Genomic DNA, 22306 nt, shown 5'->3' on the forward strand with positions numbered 1-22306 from the left:
CTTTTTGGGGGACGTTCAGAGAGAATCATTAATGAAGATTTATAAGAAAATCGGATACAAACTTCTAAATTTTACAACTAATTCTAATAAAATCATTTAACATGTTAAATCAAGATGTCGATTAATCAAAAATAAATTGTAATTTTTTAAAATATAAATTTGTAGCATAATTTAAAATTTATAATTATAAGTACATAATTATAAACATCAAGAAATTATAATGTAAATTATAAATTCGTATACAATTCTAATAAATATGTAAAAATGTTAAATTCAACAAAAAAATAGATAATAAAAAGAGTGCGGGTAAAATAGGAACGGAAAGTTTCCGTAACTTCTTTCATATTTGAATAAAACTGAGTATAATAGTTACGATGAAAAAAATTATGAAAAAACTCATGGTGATCTCAATCTTTCATCACCCAGAGCGATTTCGAGTTTCAAAATTATCGCTACATCTTCCCTCCTTCTTCCAGCACGCGGGTTCCCCCCGCGGTCCTCCCGCCCGGCCCGAAGACACATTTCTTATCAAGCTGGACTTCGATTGGCGTGCGGCATGACGCACGCGTCAGCCGCGTCGCTCGGTCGGTCCCTCGTCTCCGGGCCCCTCGGCGGCGCGGCGGCCGCTCCTGCCGCTCCAGTCGCACATCGGCGTCCGGACGAAGCGGTGGTTCTCGCGTCTTCACGCTCGGTCTCCACCTCGTCTCCTCGCCCGCGTCGAAGCGTGTTCTCAAAAACACCATGGCATCCGTGTGCATCATCGGCTCCGGCAACTGGTGAGTCCGGGAGGGAGGTGGAACGGAACCCCTCGGGGATGGCGACATTCGGCCGGGCGCGCTCCAGAGTCCGGCGTCCTCGTCGGGAGGAATCGTCGACGGGACGGGGCACGGTGATCGATTCGCACGTGCCCTTCGCGCACATGCGAACGTTGCATGCGTACGCTATAATTGTTGTTTATCACGCGCGTGCTCCGATCTCCGTTCTCCGTCGCCGAGGCGCCTTTTCGTGCCGACGACGGGAGGAATGTCTCGCGAACGCGGAAACGGAATCCGCGTTAGTTTGTAGCACGGCTGATGTCCATTCCGATCGTTAATCACGTGCCGAGCGGGAAAACTCATCGTTGGAGCGCGGGCTTCGCACGCGCGAGTACTCAGGAAATTAATTAAACATTATGGTAGTATCGGGAGAAATGAGTCGTGTGAGCTGTATCTCGCGAGATATAAAAATTGACGCTAGAACTACCGAACCAGTCAAAATGACTGTTTAAAGTAAATTTTTAGAGAAATTGCAATTATATAACGATATATTTTTGAGATTTTCCGTGGCTTTTGCAATATGTAAGCGATTAAATTGATTAATTTTCCTTTATCTCTTTAAAAAATATATGTATTAAATTATTCCACTAAATATATTTAAATATATATATATAATATATTTAACATATATACATATACATATACATATATATAATATATATATAAAATATATATATATATAATATATATATATAATATATTTAATAAATATATAATATATTTAAACAATAGAATACATATATAAATACTATAAATATTATGTGTATGTATATGTATAGTAAATTTACATAATAAAATTAATCGTTGGTAGTTCTAGTATTAATGAAAATATATTAGAATAGAGGTGCAAGACTCCAAGTCGAAGCTCGACCGATATGTAAATTAAGAGCGTTTTCTCATTTCGCTTATCTCACGCATAACAATTCGACTGTGATACACGAAAAGTTAATTGGAATGCTAATCGCAATTAAAAATTCACAGGGGCTCGGCCATCGCGAAGATAGTCGGCGCGAATGCGAAGAATCAGAGCAGCTTCGCCGATCGTGTTACTATGTATGTTTACGAGGAGATTATCGACGGCAAGAAGCTGACGGAGATCATCAATCAGACGCACGAGAACGTCAAGTATCTTCCGGGACATAAGATCCCTGAGAACGTGGTAAGACGAAACTGAGACAACACTCTAACCTCGACTCTTTAACATTGTTTGTCCATTGCGGGTTGTTTGTGTCTCATCGCGATAAAATTTTCACTATCATTATAAGCACATATAACGATAAAATATTGTCCAATAATCCGTATACTCGGAGATATCATGTTGCGAATAACAACAATTTTCACTTTATATCTATTATTTAGCTATATTTATGTCATTTTTTATTGGATGATCAGTTTATCCTTTATAAGCGTTTTAAACGAATTTTGATAGCTCTAGTTAATGACTATGACGAGGGTAAACGACCTGTGGAAACTTATCACGTTTTTACATTCTTCACATTTTTAAGCTTTATTCTACACTATATTTATGCACAACGACTTTACTGGATGTACTGATAGACTCTTGGGAAAAAGTCTCTAGAAATTTTTTATCCTGTACCAATTGTCGCAAAAATTAGTCGTATATATACATTAGTCGTGACAAATGATGTAGAACTCAATAAGCAAAATATTAGCAGTGTGCTGGCAGATTCGAGCAGAATATCACGGCACATTGGCATCAGGTGTGTCCGCACTATATAAGCTCGTGTTCTATCAGTAGAGAGTCTACCGATATAATGTGGCAACAGATTGCTAACAGAAACCGAACAGAATCCGTCGTTACGTAATTCAAGTGAGATATATCACTTACGGAATGTAACCATTACGAAACGGCAGATTCCACATGGTTTCTGTGATTAAATTGTCATAATATTACGTTGGCAGATTTTATTACATTTCCGCTGGCATTCTGCCAGCAAAGTTTGCAGTGGACACTTTGCAAAATCTATTTTTGACTGTCTGGGCACTTGTCAGTTTTTGCCCAAAGTTGTTATTTAAATATTATTATTATTATTATTATTATTTGATTCTGTGATACAGAAATTCCAAGTTTGAAGTCGCCGGGAATTATATTGTTCTCCTTGAAGATATCTGATATCTGTTTTTAGTTTCTGCCGTGCCTCGAATGAGAGAAGGGAAACAGATAAGCGACCGGCCCGAGTCCAGTAATCATTATCATTCTACGAACACTGACACGCGTTCGCCGATTTTGAACTTTAATCGCCGTGTACTCTGACCGCGATCAAAACAGTCGTATATTGATTTACTGCACATCTTATCTACCGCATCCTCCCTTGTCACAATCACGAACGTTCTCCCGACTATTTCTGGCGTTTATCAAGATCTTGTACTTTTCTTCTTTTTTCTTAGTTTCTTCTATTTCTTTTTCCTTTTTGAAATCGTTATTTTCAGCTTTGTTTGACAGAAATAATTAAGAGGATAATATTAGGATGATTAAGTTGTAATGTGATTCACTATGGGATTTTATGAAACTGCGCTCTTGGCCATATATCTCGTGAGAATATCCCCCCCCCCCTTCTCCGTAAGAATCGCTGCACGTGTACAAAGCCTCGGCTAAGAATAGCACGTCTTTATGAAACATTCATCCTTTGAAGACGTAATTCTATAGACGCGATCGACTAACAACAAGCTAGAACGCGTTGAAACAAAGGCGGGGAAGGGATCAACTTGGAATACATTTCCATCTGATTTTACTGGAGAAACACGTAAAGGATGTCCCGTGTTGCTATTTATTCAACAGCACGTTATTTCAGTTAATTTGGAGCTGTTTCTCGGCTGATATTGCGATAGATGAAATTGTCCTGAAAATTTTGAGCAAGACACCAAAAAATTTTACCAGACAGTGTAATTTAATTTTATTCAATTTAATGTTATCAATGTTTATTCAGTTTTATTAGGCTTAAGAAGAAAATACGTGCGTTCGGACAAAAAGAGAATGACGACAACGGATACATGGCTAATGAACCCGATCAAAACAGAATTCATCAGTGATCTTTTTACCTTAAAATATACATCAGTATTCGCACGTCATTGATCGTTACATCACTTTTTATTTTAGTTGTATTGCACTTGGTTATATCGTCGATATCACCTTCTTTCGAAATACTTTGGGTATATTGAACGAAAACAAGCTACAAAGATAATTTGCATCTTTAAACCGGTTTGTCATTAGCTATGCGCGGCTTTCACATCTCATACTTTTAAGGAAACCGAGACAGATATCCAGACGTCCGAAGTTCAGAGGCAAAAGAGAAACACAACAATCTCGAGCCGAGAATCGCAGAGTAAAGATCTAAGAACTTAGGATACATCGAAAATCTCAAAAGTGTAAAGTTTAAAGTTCTAGATATTTTTGCGATTTTTCTCGAGAGTTCAACGTTCAAAAATACAAAAAATTCCGCTGCGAGACTCACCTGGTATAATCATATTTAGTAGTTTTGAAAGGGGGGGGAAATTCAAGCACTATTTCGTGAAGTTGTAAAATTAAAAGTCCTCTTCTTGTTTTACCAAAATTGTTCATAGCATTGCCTCAATTTTTAACATTATTCACGAAATATGGACTTTGAAAAATACTTTATCAATCTATTTTTCTCCTAGCTTATTTCCAATCGTTTATTCCGATTCTTGGACATCTATTCCAAATCGCTTAAAGAATTTGCGATAAAAATTCTATTTTAAATATACGTAAAAAGGAGCGAAACAAATGGAAATGATGCTCGTCGTATTTTCCGGTAATTTTTTGTATCATACCGATTCGATGGAGCGATATCCAAGGACGCGTTATTTTCTACGTATAATTGTTTTTACTTATCACCGAGGATTAAAGCGAGCGGAAAACGCCTCGCCGATGAATTGCGACATTCTTTTAAACAGTACATATCGTCTCAACACTGTCGTCTTCTGATCGTAAATTTTGTCTTCCCAATCTTAAGCAACTTTCTTACACTTCTCGATATTCTTCTAAAGTTTCAGAAGTCTTCCTTTTTTCCTTTCTGGAGGAATCCATTTAAATTCCCCTTTTTTTTAGAAATTCTATTATTTGACATCTTTATTTATTTAAGCCAAATTTATACGAACTCAAAGCGACCTTTTGGTTTCACTTATTTCCATTCTTACTCCAGGATTCAGTCACTTAAGTGTCGATTTGTTTCAGATTGCGATCCCAGACGTGGTGGAGGCTGCGAAGGACGCGGACATACTTATATTCGTGGTCCCGCATCAGTTCATCCAAAGGATATGCAGCACCTTGCAGGGGAAGATCAAGCCCACCGCCGTCGGGTTGTCGCTGATCAAGGTACATCTTAACATCTCGATCTCCCGTGTACAATTTTTCGAGAATATCGCGTGTAGATTCTTCAATCTACATATTCGGAATATTCTTTGTAGGGCTTCGACAAGAAGGAGGGTGGCGGCATCGAACTTATCTCTCACATTATTTCGAAACAATTGCAAATCCCAATCTCAGTGCTGATGGGCGCTAACTTGGCTTCCGAGGTGGCTAACGAGATGTTCTGCGAGACCACCATTGGTGAGGGAGAATTAAAATCCCGATCTTATACTTAACTATTTGAGAGATATCAGTTTAATCGCGATAAATAAGCAACATTTTAAAAGATATTACGTTAGATAGTGTTGCCTTTGCGGCGATAATGTTTTGCGACAGCATAGTTGTTTCTTACAACATTGGATCGCGTAATGAGTTTAATTGATTAATAAAAAGCGTTTCGCTGATCTTAGCTATCTTGTATTTTATTGATCCGGTTCTTGTGTCAATCTTATTCTGCTTCACGCCTCATTAACATTTATGATTCACAGCGCTCAAATGCAACGCAGGGTTTAATGCAGTTTTCAATTAAAGAGTTTACTTAGCGTACAGTTTTAAATCAAAAGTGGAGATTATAAAGCACGTTATCAAGCTGTAGAAAACTTGATGTGAATCGCGTATAACTCCTGTTTTTCAAGTACATAGATTTAAAGTGGTTTGCTAATGAAATAAGCTCTGCAATTCAGATTGGAATTTACAGGCTGCAAGGACAAAGTGATGGCGCCGGTACTTCGCAACTTGATCCAGACATCGTATTTCAGGGTAGTAGTCGTCGAGGATGTGGATTCTGTGGAGTGTTGCGGAGCGCTGAAAGTGAGAATGACTATTTCTTCTTGTTAACCTAATTTTAATATTTATATCAAATTTAATTAATTTTATGATGACTCTTTATTCTTTTTTTATTTTAATAAGATTTAGATAATATTTTTGTATTAACGTTTTATAGAACATAGTTGCCTGCGGCGCTGGTTTCGTCGACGGGCTGGGTCTAGGTGACAATACAAAGGCCGCGGTGATCAGACTGGGCCTCATGGAGATGATCAAGTTTGTCGACGTATTCTTCCCGGGTGGAAAATTGGCGACCTTCTTCGAGAGCTGCGGAGTGGCCGATCTGATCACAACGTGCTACGGTGGGCGCAATAGGAAGGTCTCAGAGGCCTTCGTCAAGTCTGGCAAGGTCAGTAATACAGGATGTGTCGAGCTTGACATGAGCATGCACCATCTTGATCAATTTTGCAATCTGGCTCATTCTGGCGGAATTTTTATATTATATATATTATATTATATATTAAGCATCTGTTAGAGAAGTTTTCCAAAATACAATATTTCAACAACTTGATATAACGTATTCATATATATGACTTCGTATTTACAAATTGTTGTGTCGTATAATAACGCAATGATTATGATTTGCAGTCGATCGAGACACTGGAGAAGGAGATGCTGAACGGACAGAAGCTGCAGGGCCCGGTCACCGCCGAAGAGGTCAATTACACGCTGAAATCTAAAAACATGGAAAATAGGTTTCCATTATTCACAGCAATTCATCGGATTTGCATTGGTGAGCTAAAACCGACGGACTTAATCGACTGCATACGCAGCCATCCGGAACACATGTAAGCTCATAATTGTTATCATTTTAAAGGTGATTCACTAACGTAAAATAGAGAAAATTAGCCCGCTTAGATCTATGGACTCTTTATCATTGAGAATTTAATTAATCTGCTTTTAAAAAGGCCCAAAATTTTACAGATTGAAAACTTCAAGAACATAAATTGCTTAGAGTTTTAAGTATCCAACATTCTGCAATTCCAAAGAGAATTATTTCAAAACACTGTAAAGTGAAAAACTCACTGATAAGATAAATTAGCAGAGATTTGATAACGCAATATATGGAACCTGTGCCAATCTTGAACCAAGTCTAATCGTCTTCTGACTGTAAAATCTTACTACAAATTTATTACATTGTTCAAAATTTCAATGGTTCCAAGGTTTCATGAATCTATAATTTCAAGGATTCATAGGACTCTAAATTTTATAAAATCAGGATTCCAAATTTTCAGATACACGCAAACACGATTCTATGAATATAAAATTTCACGGACTCATAATTTCGAGAATGACTTTATGATTTAAAATTTTAATGAAGTTTTCACTCGTTTTTAGTACAAATTGCTTAAATTTTGATTTTGTAATTCCACGATCTTATACATCGGTTTCTTACGGATCTAAGGGCTCTAAAAATCATAAGTTCAAAATGCTCGAATAATTTAGTAATAAAATTCCCGTATCGCGTTGAACGCGATCGATAAATAAATTGTTACATTTTACAATATGAATATATGTACATATATATTTTATCGTGACAGAGATTTTATTCAACGTTTTAATCGAGTAGATGAATTAGATCTATAGATCCTCCCAATCGTTGATTGTTGTATGCGTTGCCGACGAATGAATTCCGTTATGTAAACTGAGAGAGAACAAATATAACTAATTGTTTGTTGATAAAAAGAATAGCTCTTCTGTCCCTTGTTTTTCCTAGAATCTTAAAGTCTCCTTTCGTTCATGCATGATCAAACTCGAGATCCTATTTGACTTTTTCCTAATGAAATTACATGTAAGATATTATTGAACCATTTCGATGAACTTCAGGAGTGATTTTCGCATTGAGATTATTTAAAGAAAACAAAATACATAAAGACATATAGTGTGCTTTAACGTATTTTATATGAGTATATATGTTGACTGTATATATATACTATTTAATTAAAGATTGTTCACATATTTTTTTAACACTGTGTTATACTCGTCCATTCGTTAGCTGATGCGAAAGCTATTTTTTGGGCTGACGATAAAATATTGCGGAAAATATGTCGGCCTGAAGGGGTTAATTCGCATTCACTCCGTATTTAGGGACGAGGAAGCCTCGCCGTCGTCGATGACGCTCAAGTCGCCCAAGTGCCGTCTTTGAGGATGCCGAGCGTCGTTCCTCGAGGGAGGACTGGTCGCCATTGAAACGCCAACGACTTAGATCGTATGAAAGCGTGCTGTAGTTCAGTGATACATTGAATTAATTCGTCGGTGTTAAACCAAAGTGAAGCATTAGTTGTTAAGCTGGAGTCGGGATTCCTGTTACGTTGATAATAATTGCCATAATTCCAATATTAACGTAATAATTGTTTAATATGTTTTTTTTATATATTACGTTTGCAGAGACGTTATTGAACCCGGAAAGCTCATTTTTACGTAAGAAACTTAAGAAACGTTCGAGTAGCAAACAAGTAAGATGAGCGAGTTCGAAACAGGAGGCTCTTTCACGAGATGATCAATGTATTCAAACGATGTTCGATGCAACTGTGATAGTTCATGGACTTGCGTATGTGTAAACTGTGATAGTTTATAGGTCATGAAATAATTCATCTCATTGTGGTTACTAATTACTCTTTCACGCATGGCAAAACTTTTTGAAAGATTTTATCTTACTGCGTATATATATAAGAATCATTCCTTAGAGTTTCCTATTAATAATTTCAGTAAATATCGATAAGATAATCAGGCGTTTCTTTATAAGGAATCACACTCGTTTTTTTATATCATAAGAGCTATAATGTTCCGTATAATGAATAATAGAATGCGATCATCGTAATTGTAATCAATATTAGATATGTAATCGATAATTATTTCAACAGAGAATTAAGCAATTTGTAAACACTCGAACTGCTTATGTTCTCTCTTTTCTCTCGACTCTCGTATTCCTAATCTTCAAACCTCCTTCAAACTTCGAGTAGACATACAAAAGTAAAAATTTGTAGACATTTATTAATTGACATGTAAAAATATCTTAAATATTTAATTATATCCAATAGAATAGGTATGCTGATCATATTTATTAAGCGATCGCTTTATTCCTTATACTTTTTTATGTATTCCACTTGTAGAAATGTTATCGTACTCAGAAAGTTTTGTCTTTTGTCAAAAGCTCGACAAGTACTAGATTCAAAGAACGTTGCGCTCTTTGTTGTCTGTTAAATATAAAATCGAACAGACGGACGCGCCGTCAAGGGTCAAGTTTAAATACGCGACCTTAACTCATTAACGCGATTATCAGTGGGTTGCTAATTTCGTCGTGACGCTTCGTCGTTGCAGCACTCGTTCTCATCTCATCGGCTGGCCCTGGTCCAGAGCTTGCGCGCAAGCCGCTAAGAAAATAATTCACAATCGCCGCTAAGGTCAGCCGTCAGCGGGCTTTTAAGTCAGTCGGTCAGTCGAGCCTCGCGATTGATCGGCCGTCGATCGGGATTACCATTATTTGTCATCAGGAGAAGATAATTAAAAGAGACGAGAGATGCCAGATGCGAAGAAAAGAGTATGCATCGTCGGCAGCGGCAATTGGTAATTTTCCTTGTGCCAAGGCTAATTAATTAGGAATTAGTTGCGTGCGTTTCTCCCCGCTTTCTTCTTTTTCTCTCCTGTCTTGTATTGATTCATTGGACTGCATGTGTCTAATATTTGTTGGAGTGCTTCCATTCAGAGATGAAAGTTATATATCTTCTTCAGGTAAGTTTATATAATCGTAAACTAGTGTTAAATAATCGCTAGAAAATAAATTTATAGTAAAAGAAAAATTTGGAAGAGCCTTTTGATACTTAATGTCGAAAAATTATCAATAAATTATAAACTAATTAATATTCAATGAAATTGCACTGTTAATTAATATAATACTAAAGATTGAATGAGTAATAATCACATATTATAACAATATAAAATATTTTGTAAAAGTTTTATAAAATAATTTTTGTAATGATAAAATAATAATATTTTATTATAAAAAAGGCCTATATACATATATAGATATTCGTTTTTTATATCGTAATATATTAAAAAGTAAAAAAAAATATATTTTACCTCAAGGTTGAAACCAATTTTGAAAATCAATGATAGGCTAAGCTACAATTTCATTTGATTTAGTTTGCGGTGATAAACGCGTCGCAATGCAATTGTGTTGTCGGCTTTGACGGCCGATTGTTCCAAAATTAACTCGGCGCATCATCATGTAATTTTGAAGGCTCATAATATGCAACTACATAATATGCATCAACTTAATAAAGCAAATTTGCGATTACATGTATATCTATAGTTAATTTCAATTTTTTTACCATAGTTAATAACTATAAAATATATATATAAAATACATAATTATATAAATACATAAAATATGTGAAATATGAATGAGTATATATAATTATTTATTGTATATGTATTAATTTAGTTCATTCGATCTTGTCCATTTAGTATATTTTTATATAATATTGTATGTTATATATTATATATTATTTATTTATTATTATTAACCGACATATTAATTGAAAGCAACATATTATTTGTGCAAAGAATCTTTTTATGACATGCGATAAATCTTTCCAGGGGCTCGGCGATCGCGAAGATCGTCGGGGCGAATGTCATGAAGTACAACAACATATTTGAGACTCGAGTGACAATGTACGTATACGAGGAGATCATCAACAACGAAAAATTGACCAACATAATCAACACCATCCACGAGAACGTTAAATATCTGCCCGGTCACAAAATTCCAGAAAATGTGGCAAGTATCTCGAATATTATTATCCTTTTTATTTACAATCGATGTTCGATATCAATTGCAAAATCAGCAATTTTTTTTTAATAGATATATTTACGGGCTTAATTAATAATTCGTCGTAGTTGCCGAGTAAAATTTTTATTAGAGAAAAGTTTGTCGTACTACAATCTTCTTCCAAAAGCATAGACTTTGCTTTAAGGCGCTGAACTAAAGCTATTCGGACGAAGCGAGTAGAAACATGTAGCAAAAACGTTTTTATAATTAGTAATTAGTGGTAGTGCGGACGTAGACCTTTCCGGACGGCATGGATACGCGGTCGACTCCTTCTGGGAACAGTTTCGGGATATCCTCCTCTTTCACTGTCGGCAGGATCATCACTTTCTCACCGGGCTGCAATAGCATTCGCATAATTAAATCAGAAAAAAAAATCCATCATTTCGCAGTCGTTATTGAATTAAGTTAATGTAATTTGTCGTCACAATTGAAGATAGATACTATCGCAAACGGCACGCAACGAAAGGGAAAGATGAGACTCACCACCCAGTTGGCGGGAGTTGCTATTTCCGGCCTTCTGTCGACGAGCTGCAGCGAATCGATCACACGCAATATTTCGCTGAAACGATAATAACATTGATTAATATAACGAACTTAAATAGCACATGTGCTCGATACATGAGCGCAAAATGTTTGAACCGTATCAGATGCGCAGCATTCAATCAACTTACTCGACATTACGCCCAGTGGAGGTCGGATATTGCATGGAAAGTCGCAGGCGATGATCCGGACTGACGATGTACAGTGATCGAACGGTCTGAGCGGTTTCCGGATCGTCCTTGCTCTGCTCGTCGATCATGTCCAGTTGCACGGCGAGCTTGCGGTCGGGATCAGCGATTATGGGATACGGGAAAGCGCCGGGAATGTCTTTGCAGTACGACTTGATGTCCTGCGACGATGAAAATTGGGAATTACACTTAAAAAATCGATTACAAACAAGACTAACCAGAATTAGTTCGAAAATTATGGAAAAAAAAAAGAAATAGAAGTGCGTAAGAATTTTGAAGATGAACGAATGACATCGAATGTAGGATTAAATGATGCCTACATTAACCCAGTCCACGTGGTCCTTGAGCTTGTCGACGGAATGAGCCAGCAACTTGGTGTTACGCTTTTCGAAAAACGGCTGATGCACCGCAATGCGACCCAGTTCGGTGGTGCACACGGGGGTAAAGTCCGCAGGGTGAGAGAATATGACCACCCATCTGCAAAGAATAAACGTCAATTAGATCAGATATATTAAAAAATTGATTATAAAAGTTTTAAATTATATGATAATTACATACATTAAATATAAAGTTATCATTTTATATTTTAATGTATATAATTATATAAAAAAGTATATAACTTACAATTGACACTGTAGTGTTATATATCTATACATAAATTGCACATATTATATATATATATAATATTCTCTTAAATTAAAATATAATTAAAAATATATATAAAAAACACATTTATGACATAAACAAAACATTAAATTTATTTTTTAAAAACTCCAAAATTGATTCAAATATGATATAAAAGCAAAATTTGATTGAAATTAATTCTACATGATTTCAATACCAAAATTTTGGGCGATATCAGTCAAGTGCATGAATTCCCGTTGACACGTGTCGTAATCGCTCCTGTTACGGCACTTATCAGAAATACAATGATATAACCGGTCACAAGATTACTCTGATTCAAAGTGCGACACTTTCAACTGCGAGCACTTAATATAGTCGAGCGCTCGCTTTGGTATCGTGCCAAGGGTAGACCCCGTTGTTGCAATATACATTTATTTCAGCTCACGGTCGTCCTTCGACTCTTCAATGCGAGTTGTCGGACGAAGGTTTGCAATTCATGCGCGTCACGCTTACAAATAATTCATTATTTACGACCAAATTATTTGCGACGACGGCCGTTTACAGCCACCGGCTGAAATACGCGGCTGCAGGGCGATACAAAATTTGATCTGTCGCTCGAGCACTCTCGAAACTTCAGAACTCAAAATCTCTCATAAAAGCCTGGGCGCGGTCCAGGTGCGGATAAGGTCGCACCACCTTTTTACTCTAACTGTAAAAGTCTCATAATCCACTCTGAACGACTACCACGGCTGGTCAATTTTCTTCGGTAGAGGATCGTAGTTCAGACGAAAACCAGGAAAATTTGATCTTGGGCGAAACACATAAAAGCGAAATAATAGTATATTGATCAGCCCGTGGCGTATTTACCGTGACAACCGTTTCGCAAGGATAATATCAAATATACTTTCTTCTAAATGTACCATAACGTAATACGTAATTACTCCTCTTCTTTAGAGCCATTCTAAAAAATTATTAGCTCACTATGTTATTACGCAAATAATCTCATTCATTTAATCTAGAGATCGTATTGATATGTAAAGGGATAAAATCTTGATAACAAAATTGTTTGTACGAAATTATTGGTAAGTCTCTTACGTAACAATCGAATAATTCACATATAAATAAATTTAATTGTCATCAATAAGTAATATATAAAATTATATAATTTGTTATGCTTGAAAAATATATCTTCCTTCTCATCTCAAAAGTAATTAATTGTAAATTAATAGCCGTTTGGTTTCCATTAGCCATGATGTAAGAGTTGTCGCCAACAGGTTGTTATCTTCAACAACCTGTCGCTGATGTTTGCCACGATGGAGAGGCTCTATTCTTGGACCGCGCACTTTGCTGCAGACCGCATAATACGCAATAGACAAATGCAAATTCAACTGTTTACTATTCGCATCGGTTCTAACATGATTCCACCTCGCAATCACCATTTACCGAACATGTTTTACCGGCGAATTATAATGAAAAAACAAACCGGATAAGATCGCTCGTGCAATTAGTTTTGCAATCGATGTCGCGTTATCTCGCACTTTCTTACCATATTTTGCTATATTTAGCGAACATTTACATTGAACTTGACTCCACATAACGAAAGCAACGAGTTCATGACTTGCGATAAAATTTTGCAGGAGGGGACTTTTGTGTTCTTCCTCCGCTGTAGGTACTTTCAATACGGTATACATGTCTTCGAGAGATATCGAAAATTAAAAAAAATTGAAAAGAGAATACGAGATAAGATTAACGTAAATGGATGGGGTCATATATAACATATGTCGCTTCTTACGAATTAATGTACTTATTATTTAAACATATTAAATGAATATATAATATTTAAATAAAATGTTATTGACAGACGGCCAATTTTCGAGCAATCAAATAAGGATGTTAAAGAATAGATTAAACCAAACTTGTAACTTTAAAATTTTCAATAAACAAGTTTGCTTTAATCTATTTTTTAAAATCCTTATTTGATTGCTCGAAAATTAGCCGTTTGTCACTTTTATTAGCTGCTGCTTTTATCGAGCGTAATATAATTCCTTTTATTAAAATATTATTATACATATATGTAATATTGTATAATAATGAGACTCACGAATTGCCCTGCCAGTCGTAAAAGTCGATGGGACCCTGCGTGGTGTCGGCCTTAAAATTCGGTACGAGAGTGTTAAGCCTCATTATTGCTCGTCCTTGAACGTTTTATGGAAGAATTACTCGAATCACAATCCCGTCTGTCTCGATGGAAGGCTTGCCGAGCACTGATGAGTCGAGAGCCGATCTGGGCGAGCTATAACGTTATCCGCACGCTTGTCCATGCGCTTTATATACGGCAGATCGTTTCTATAATATGATGCAAATGTTAAATCATAGAACACGTCCCATCAGATATCGTATCTCCATATCCGATCTTGCTGATACGCCGGATGTTTGGATGAGCAGACATTATAATTCTTCGATATCGATATCGGATGAGATTGACTATTATTTCTCTATATCTGTTATTTAAAAAAATAGGAGACACTCCGAGAAACAAACCTAACAAAAGTAATCGTAATGATAATGTATTATTAGATGATTATTAGATGAGCATCATAATTATCATCCGATATCGATATCTGAATTTATGCAATCTTTAACCGTAATGGTGAAATCAGCTTTTTGATTTCAAGCTAGCTATAGTCAGTTGAAATGACAAATCAATCTTTTCATTTTCTTGCAAATTTTTATATTGTGTGTGTATAATATACATATATCTATATAATTATGTATATATATAATAAAATTTATATATATTATATATATAGTCGCGTGCCATAAATTTTGTTCCTAAGAAAAGCGAATTTATTTTGTCGTAACTAAAATAAAAAGCAATATGAAATGTATACCTATTTTGTTGAATTGACCAATCATAATATAAAAGTAATCATAATCATAACTATTTAAAATGTCCATCTTTTGTCTTCGTAAATTTCTTCAAACGATCGGGCTTCAAACGCTCCTCATAGCATGCAATATCTCAATGAATATCGTCGCTGTCCCTTTACCATATCAATTTTGAGAATCTCGATATTTCAATGAGATTTAGAATATGCCTTTTTCCTAAAATCTTTTTAGACGAATTTATCTCGAAAGAATAATTTATTCCCCACTTTCTTCATGTTTATTTAAAAGAAAAATGATCGATTTATATATTCGCTACGAGTTTCTCCGCTCAAAAGAACAACAAGATTATGTAAAAGAAATGAATAGTGGGGTATAAAATCTACGGAGTAGAACAAACTCCAATACTTCTTGACAGCATAGAGAGATATGTATTCCAACTTTTGTCTAATCTCTTCACAATCTATCCAATTATTTTAAAAAGAGACAGATTTATAGAAATGCAGGTATTTTAATCTCTGTAAAATTTTCTCGATACTCTTTCAGGTCGCCGTGCCTGACGTTGCGGAGGCAGCGAAAGATGCCGACATCCTCATCTTCGTTATACCACATCAGTTTATTCGCACCCTGTGCTCGACGCTGCTGGACAACATAAAACCAACTGCAGTCGGCCTTTCTCTCATTAAGGTACGTTTCAAATAGCACTTCGTCTTTATTCCAACGCATTAGATTAAGTTGGCGAGTTTGAATTGAAGGGTTTTGGTCGAGGTGAAGGAAACAGTATCGAGTTGATCTCCAAGATTATCGAAAAGAACTTGAGGATACAGTGCAACGTTCTGATGGGCGCCAACCTGGCCAACGAGGTCGCCGAAGAGAAATTCTGCGAAACTACGATTGGTAAGTATTTTCGTAACTTTTGCATTCAAGAATACATGGCGCGGATTTCCTGGATTCTCTATTTTGACTTTATTCGAATTTACGCAGTAAATTTTACAACGCTACCCTGGTGAAAGATTTTCTTATAATTCTTCACATAATTTTTCAGAATTTCTGTATAAATGTTGTAACTTTTTACAAAGTTTCTTAGATTTTTTATACAAATTGAAAGACTTTAGAAAATGCTTTTTTAGAATTACTTATATACATATTTGAAATATCTTTTATTCTATAATTTCCAAAGAAAACTTATATAAGATATAAAAAAGTGTAAGTATTTTTTTTTTAATTTTCCAAAATCTAAAATATAAAAAATTCTTAAAAAACTTATGAGAATTTTTTGCACGTGAGTCCCCCCCCCCCCCCCACCTACCGTTTAAAGACTATGAAACAGTCAGACACATGAACTAATAGGGTGCAAGGACAAACGACTGGCACCAGTGCTGAGAGACCTCATCCAGACTCCAAACTTCCGAGTGGTCGTCGTGGAGGATTGCGAGACCGTGGAAGTGTGCGGGGCTCTGAAAGCAAGTAGATCACTTTCAAAGGAAATCCCATGTGTGAATTACCTTACTGACACCGCATATATACTTCAATCGTACTTGTATTTTATCAATGCTGTTTTGTTATTGTATCCCAAGTCCTAGATGACTGATGCACTTCCATCACTTTTTACTTCATTTCGCTCATGGGTTTGATTATGTTTCGATCACAGAACATCGTGGCGTGTGCAGCTGGTTTTGTGGATGGCCTCGGGCTGGGTGACAACACGAAGGCCGCGGTGATCCGATTAGGACTGATGGAGATGATCAAGTTTGTCGACACCTTCTACAGCGGTTCCAAGCTCTCCACGTTCTTCGAGAGCTGCGGCGTCGCGGATCTGATTACCACTTGTTACGGAGGAAGAAATCGCAGAGTTTGCGAGCAATTTGTCAAGACTGGCAAGGTAAGAGATTCTAAACGGGTCCTTGTGGATTTCTGTCCACCCGCGCAATTGACTTTAGCGATTAAAACTCACTTTCGCAAACTCGCTTCAATTTGGAATAAAAATTTTTCAATTGGTATCCAAATTGATCTGGAAAATTCGCATTACTGCGGTAATGGTGGAACAACTCGTATGTTAAGTAATGTGTAATATATCGTTGCAGACTATCAAAGTGTTGGAGGACGAGATGCTGTCCGGACAGAAGCTGCAAGGACCGGCAACAGCGGACGAGGTTCATGATATGCTGAAGGCGCGCAACCTGATGGACAAATTCCCACTATTTACCGCAGTACATCGCATCTGCACCGATCAATTGCGACCGGCGGATCTCATCGACCAGATCCGCAGTCATCCTGAGCATGTGTAAGATCTCCGCATAGAGTTCACGGACCTTAGTTTCTGGTAGCGTTCGTTATAATTCCTTAACGAAGCTCATTACTGACGATCCAGCTTTTCCACATAATATACTCCCTAGTATGGTTAATATAGAACAAATTCCGCAATGCAAAGTCTTAAAAATGCCGATTAATTCAATACCGCATAACTTCATCCAATTAATAAGTAAATGCTACTTTCACTGAATCCATTCCTTCAGGTTCGCTCCAAAGACTCTCTTCATGTACTGAGACCCCCTCCTCGCTAAATTCTCGAATAGAAATTGCGATAATCTACATTCTTCACATTCCTTACATCCTGTACACGTGAATAATTATGTAAGATATATAGGAAAGGTGAGACGTTCAAGGGTACCATAATTATAAATATGTAAAGCGATTTCCATATGTTTCAGAATGAAATTGGAGGAAGGAACCGCATAGTTCATGCAGAATGCATAAATTCAATGTGGAATGTAGAAACAGCCTGTGATATCGAGAATGAAAGGATTTAGCCAGCAAAGGCTTGTACATACTTGGAACTCATATTGTAATCTTATCGCTGTAAATAAAGATTACTTTAATTATAAAATTAAATAGTATTTTTCCATCAAGGCCATTAAACATGTATTTTTTTATGCTCATACATTTATGATACACCTATATATATCCTATATAATACATTATTTACAAATAATACAATTTCAATTTTAAATAAGCAGATGTTTACAATCTGACAGTAAATTATTTTCAATTACCTTTAATTGAATTATTGAATTATTTTCATATACCTTTATTGATTTTTATTCGCGAGAGGTATCGTTTGATATTTATCAGTATCATAGATTTTAGTCTTTACCGTCTTTAGTCTTTACTTTGCTTGATTTATTATCTTTTTGATTTTTATATGGCATATTATCTACCAAAACATCTGGAGTAATTCGCAGCGCTGAAATTAATTTAAATTCCCTTATTAATCAGATATAAAATTAGATATCGCGACTGATGTTTTGCCTATTATTTGGAATTCATGATTATTACCTACTCTCCCAGGTGCCGTTTCGAATGCCTGTATGACAGTCGTTCGTACTTCATGCTCGACTTCCTGCGCAAATTTATTTAACTGAAACAATAATAATGCGATGCTTCTGTACAAGTTTTCTTTAGACTTAGATTATAAAGTCCCGCAACATTTCAATCACGTATTATCTATATATTTGAAACAAGAGATATACCTCTTCAATTGCCGCCTGGTTTGTGACATTTTTATACTTTCTGTACTCATTGTTTATCTTATCCCTCACAACTAAGGAACGATAGAATAAAATACTGTTAAAAATGTAAAAATTCATCAGAACGTAGATTATTAACAAAGTGCAAAATATATTACCTTGCAATGCATATTCATCACCTTCGAATGTCTTTAATCTTGTTCTATGGAGTTGTTTGAAGACTCGTAGGACCTGAAAACAAATATTATCACGAAAGTAGATAAATGGCTAGAGAAATAAATGTAATAAGCAAAGTATGGTCTTATTACAAAGTTACAAATGCTACTTATTAAATATATATTTTCAAATATAGGTGAAATTGCTGTTGCTTTTATACATTCTACATAAGTGGCGCATTTCTAATTTTATTTAAAAAATAAAAGTTACATTTTTTGAATTTAAGTATGGTTATTTATGATTGTTCTAGAAGAATAAAATTTATCATTTATCAAATATTTGCATACATCATCAATATGCATCATAATACGTATAAAGAATTCTTTATTTACTAAGGAATAACTGAACTTTTTATACTTTACATATTTATTATATCTATATTTATGTTCTTAAATATTAAAGGGAGTAAAGTATTATCGCTGTTTTAATATTTATCATAAATATCATAAATATGAAAATAAATAATGTACGAATAACCTAAAAATATTGGTAATAACCTTAAAACAATTACTATTATCTATATAATCTACAAATTAACTAAACAACAATTAACCTCTCGTCGAAGAGAGTCACCCATTTATGCAAATTCTTGCAATTATTGTCTGTTCTAACAATAATTTTTTTACTTATTGCATTAAAAAACTCGTTAAAGGCCGTATTACACTACGGATTATTGGATCGTCGGACGCGGTGTGAATCCTCCATTAGGCTGATATTTCACGTTTGTCGGGCGTACTGATTGGCTATAAGATAGAGGATTTCTAGAAACTCGAGAACTTCTCTATATCCCAGCAGCCAATTAAGGCCGGTATTCATAATCAGATCTTATTTCAAGACCATCTTAAGTACGAAAGATGTTACGAACCAATCACACACAGCCTTAGCATCTAGACATTACTTAAGACAGTCTTGAAATAAGATCTGACTATGAATACGGATTATAATCATAAGGCCGTAAGAAAATAGGCCAATCACAGTCGATTATTCTCCTTGAGCTCGAAGAATAATCGAGTGTGATTGGTCTATTTTCTTACGGCCTTATACGATTATGACTGAAACTTTTGTTTTTCGTGCGATGGCCTTTACTTTCTCGCGTTTATAGACCGGTATTCATAGTCGGTTCTTATATTTAAGACCATCTTATTAAGTACAATCTTAAGTCATTAATCAATCTTAATATCATTAACCAATCACAGAGCCGTATTAGCATCTTAAGATATTAAAGATCTGGGGCCCGATTCTCTAACGACAAACGTATGCGTAAATTCTGCTCTAACAGAAAAGCTGCAAGCTTATTGGCTAAAAACTGTGCAATAGCCAATCAATTTGCAGAGCCTTTCTGTTAGAGCAGAGTTTGCGCATACGTTTCTCGTTAGAGAATCGGGCCCCTGATTATGAATACCGGCCATAGTCGAGTCAGGTTTTAAAAGAGTGTCGTCGAAAATATACATATCGCTTATCTCGAACGCACGTGTTCGTCCAAAATAAGTTATTGTCACCCAAATGCAAATTCTGTTTGTCCGCTTTTCCTTAATATTCCTGACGTCGCCGAGGTTTCTGATGATTTTATACCAGAATCTCTCCGCTTAAACCAAAACATCTTATAAACAGCTTAATTTCTTTTCTTATTCCTATTCTTATTCTTATGCTAAATTCTCTTTATATTGCAGCGTTAAATAATAAGAGAACCTTATTAATGTATATATCTGCATCTGCAGATAATTATATATATTTGTGATATTTCCTGCGCAGAGTACACGGAGATTTTAAGATACGAAGCGCATATACAATATACAGAGCAAGTACAAATCAAAAACTTTCTTAATTACTATATATGAATATTATTAAATCATTTAATATTCTTGGTATAAATATTATTTAATATATCAAGCGCTTATAGGGCTGTTACAATAAGTGCTACATAATTTGAAATAAATTGTTAAACCACACGTATCACATTTTGCACTTGTTTGAAACATACATTATTTTTTAACATATTTTTTATGGCACTTTTTTTTATAACGTGATTTTCGGCATCGAAATATAAAATTACTTTTATCAATTGTTAACTAATTATCACACTTTGGACACTGCATTTCTTTATTTATTAAATAATGCTAAATGAAATAATTTATTATTAAATGTTTTTTATGTGATTACATAATCGATCCCTAGAATTGACTACTGTACATAACATAATAAAGAAATGTAATTATACAGTAATAGAGAATGCAGTTTTGAAAACATGCCTCGTGACCACATGCGTATACCAAAGTACATGCCCTTCCCCCCCGCACTCCTCCCCATATCCCCATGCACGGGTCGGTGTGCGTGGATGTTGTGGCGGAGGCGAGGGGGGGGGGGGCTTTGCCCTCCGCATCCTCCCCCGATGCACGGGGCGGTGTGGGTTAGGTTGAAGCGTAGGCAGGGGGGGGCTTTCCCCCTCCCCGCAACCCCCTAGGACACGCTTTCGGCGTGTGCCTATATCTTACCGATCGAATGTCGCTTCAAATTCAAAGTGCAATGTGGATTCAAATGCGAATTCGATCTGGGTACCATATCTATAATAGATGCATAAGTCTGAAGAATGAATAATAGATTATATAATATGTATATTAAAATGACCAATGTATTAGAATATATCGATATCTCTATATGTTGCGTTCATGTCAACTATACATCACGTACCTGATTTGCGAATATGAAACTGATAAGAAAACAAAAACTCAATGTATCTTGATAAGAAAAAATATATTAAATTAAATTAAACGTATATCTCAAATACATAACATCTTACATATTACAATAAAAATAATTCACGTTTTTCTTCACATATTTGAGATCGTATTTCGATTACAACGGAAGTTCGCGTTCTCGTTTATACGTAAATTAAATAAAATGACATTGATGCGAACTCGAGATAATAAAATTATAAAAGAGTAATGAATAAAGAAAAAAATTTGTCTCTTTTGTTATAAAACAACAATTTAAGATAACATATTTTGAAAATCCATAGATTGCGGGGATTTACAGTTGAAGTTGAAGGGTATGCGAAAACCATCAGCAGTTCTGTACGCTTTCCTATTCAGATCGATCGACCCGATGGACCCCTAAAATAATTTTGACAAAAAATTTTCTTTTAAGTCCCGTCGTTTCCTTAATTTTGCACTTTTTCCTTTTTTTAGGTTCATAGACAGCGCAATTTTATAGAAAATAAGAAAATTTTTTTTATTTTTGTTTTAGGCGAGTACAACAGGCGTTATAACGCCCGCCGATTTACAACTCCGGCGACGAGACCGCGGCCTCGTACCTCCATTAGTTTCTAACAACCTATTATTTTTTAACAAAAAATATTTTTTTTTATTTTTTGAAATATACAATAAAATACCCTAAAAGTTTGAAAGTTGTCGGAAATTTCCGACAACTTGATGAAAATTGATATCGTAACATGTCATTTTTGCGAGACT

General features: G+C 35.5%; 4 protein-coding genes across 6 annotated transcripts; 2 read left to right on the forward strand and 2 right to left on the reverse strand.

Annotated features, from left to right (window-relative positions):
- Positions 1–634: 634 nt before the first annotated feature.
- On the forward strand, positions 635–8941 carry LOC112467684 (glycerol-3-phosphate dehydrogenase [NAD(+)], cytoplasmic-like). 3 transcript variants are annotated; one of them, XR_003042299.1, is made up of 9 exons: positions 646–776; positions 1797–1974; positions 5029–5169; positions 5262–5403; positions 5900–6012; positions 6146–6376; positions 6616–6815; positions 8116–8236; positions 8416–8941. XR_003042299.1 is itself a non-coding variant. In XM_025036401.1 (8 exons), the coding sequence occupies exons 1-8, from the start codon at positions 742–744 to the stop codon at positions 8171–8173; spliced, it is 1098 nt and encodes a 365-aa protein (XP_024892169.1). In that variant the 5' UTR covers positions 635–741; the 3' UTR covers positions 8174–8408. The 3 variants fall into 3 exon arrangements, 2 of the variants coding, with proteins under 2 accessions (XP_024892169.1, XP_024892168.1); XM_025036401.1 differs by lacking the exon at positions 8416–8941 and having other exon boundaries at positions 635–776; positions 8116–8408; XM_025036400.1 differs by lacking the exon at positions 8116–8236.
- Positions 8942–9351: 410 nt separating this feature from the next.
- LOC112467685 (glycerol-3-phosphate dehydrogenase [NAD(+)], cytoplasmic-like) lies at positions 9352–17988 on the forward strand. Its single transcript, XM_025036402.1, has 8 exons — positions 9352–9594; positions 10627–10807; positions 15643–15783; positions 15852–15993; positions 16447–16559; positions 16748–16978; positions 17181–17380; positions 17808–17988. Exons 1-8 carry the CDS (start codon positions 9548–9550, stop codon positions 17833–17835), a joined length of 1083 nt encoding a protein of 360 aa, XP_024892170.1. The 5' UTR covers positions 9352–9547; the 3' UTR covers positions 17836–17988.
- On the reverse strand, positions 10924–14520 carry LOC112467686 (peroxiredoxin-6-like). Its single transcript, XM_025036403.1, has 5 exons — positions 14312–14520; positions 11907–12063; positions 11530–11747; positions 11342–11417; positions 10924–11194 (listed from the first exon to the last, which is right to left on the reverse strand). Exons 1-5 carry the CDS (start codon positions 14392–14394, stop codon positions 11066–11068), a joined length of 663 nt encoding a protein of 220 aa, XP_024892171.1. The 5' UTR covers positions 14395–14520; the 3' UTR covers positions 10924–11065.
- Positions 17989–18018: 30 nt separating the features above from the next.
- Positions 18019–19542, reverse strand: LOC112467687 (complex III assembly factor LYRM7). Its single transcript, XM_025036404.1, has 5 exons — positions 19393–19542; positions 18782–18854; positions 18627–18697; positions 18433–18514; positions 18019–18340 (listed from the first exon to the last, which is right to left on the reverse strand). Exons 1-5 carry the CDS (start codon positions 19414–19416, stop codon positions 18240–18242), a joined length of 351 nt encoding a protein of 116 aa, XP_024892172.1. The 5' UTR covers positions 19417–19542; the 3' UTR covers positions 18019–18239.
- Positions 19543–22306: the final 2764 nt, after the last annotated feature.

The sequence above is a fragment of the Temnothorax curvispinosus genome, unplaced genomic scaffold (assembly GCF_003070985.1).
Source record: "Temnothorax curvispinosus isolate PA1 unplaced genomic scaffold, ASM307098v1 QBEX01017759.1, whole genome shotgun sequence".
NCBI lineage: Eukaryota > Metazoa > Arthropoda > Insecta > Hymenoptera > Formicidae > Temnothorax > Temnothorax curvispinosus.

What these genes read in the sequence shown, in the direction of transcription:
- LOC112467684 (XM_025036401.1), top strand. Translation starts at nt 742, where the DNA reads ATGGCATCCGTGTGCATCATCGGCTCCGGCAACTG. An exon ending in ATCATCGGCTCCGGCAACTG is followed by an intron (nt 777 to 1,796) that starts GTGAGTCCGGGA and finishes AAAAATTCACAG; the next exon opens with GGGCTCGGCCATCGCGAAGA. An exon ending in CGCAGCCATCCGGAACACAT is followed by an intron (nt 6,816 to 8,115) that starts GTAAGCTCATAA and finishes CTCCGTATTTAG; the next exon opens with GGACGAGGAAGCCTCGCCGT.
- LOC112467685 (XM_025036402.1), top strand. Translation starts at nt 9,548, where the DNA reads ATGCCAGATGCGAAGAAAAGAGTATGCATCGTCGGCAGCGGCAATTG. An exon ending in ATCGTCGGCAGCGGCAATTG is followed by an intron (nt 9,595 to 10,626) that starts GTAATTTTCCTT and finishes AAATCTTTCCAG; the next exon opens with GGGCTCGGCGATCGCGAAGA. An exon ending in ATTCTGCGAAACTACGATTG is followed by an intron (nt 15,994 to 16,446) that starts GTAAGTATTTTC and finishes ATGAACTAATAG; the next exon opens with GGTGCAAGGACAAACGACTG.
- LOC112467686 (XM_025036403.1), bottom strand. Translation starts at nt 14,394, where the DNA reads ATGAGGCTTAACACTCTCGTACCGAATTTTAAGGCCGACACCACGCAG. An exon ending in TACGACTGGCAGGGCAATTC is followed by an intron (nt 12,064 to 14,311) that starts GTGAGTCTCATT and finishes TATTCTTTGCAG; the next exon opens with ATGGGTGGTCATATTCTCTC. An exon ending in TCCACTGGGCGTAATGTCGA is followed by an intron (nt 11,418 to 11,529) that starts GTAAGTTGATTG and finishes TTATCGTTTCAG; the next exon opens with CGAAATATTGCGTGTGATCG.
- LOC112467687 (XM_025036404.1), bottom strand. Translation starts at nt 19,416, where the DNA reads ATGGGTGACTCTCTTCGACGAGAG. An exon ending in GTGACTCTCTTCGACGAGAG is followed by an intron (nt 18,855 to 19,392) that starts GTTAATTGTTGT and finishes ATTTGTTTTCAG; the next exon opens with GTCCTACGAGTCTTCAAACA. An exon ending in TGATGAATATGCATTGCAAG is followed by an intron (nt 18,698 to 18,781) that starts GTAATATATTTT and finishes ATCGTTCCTTAG; the next exon opens with TTGTGAGGGATAAGATAAAC.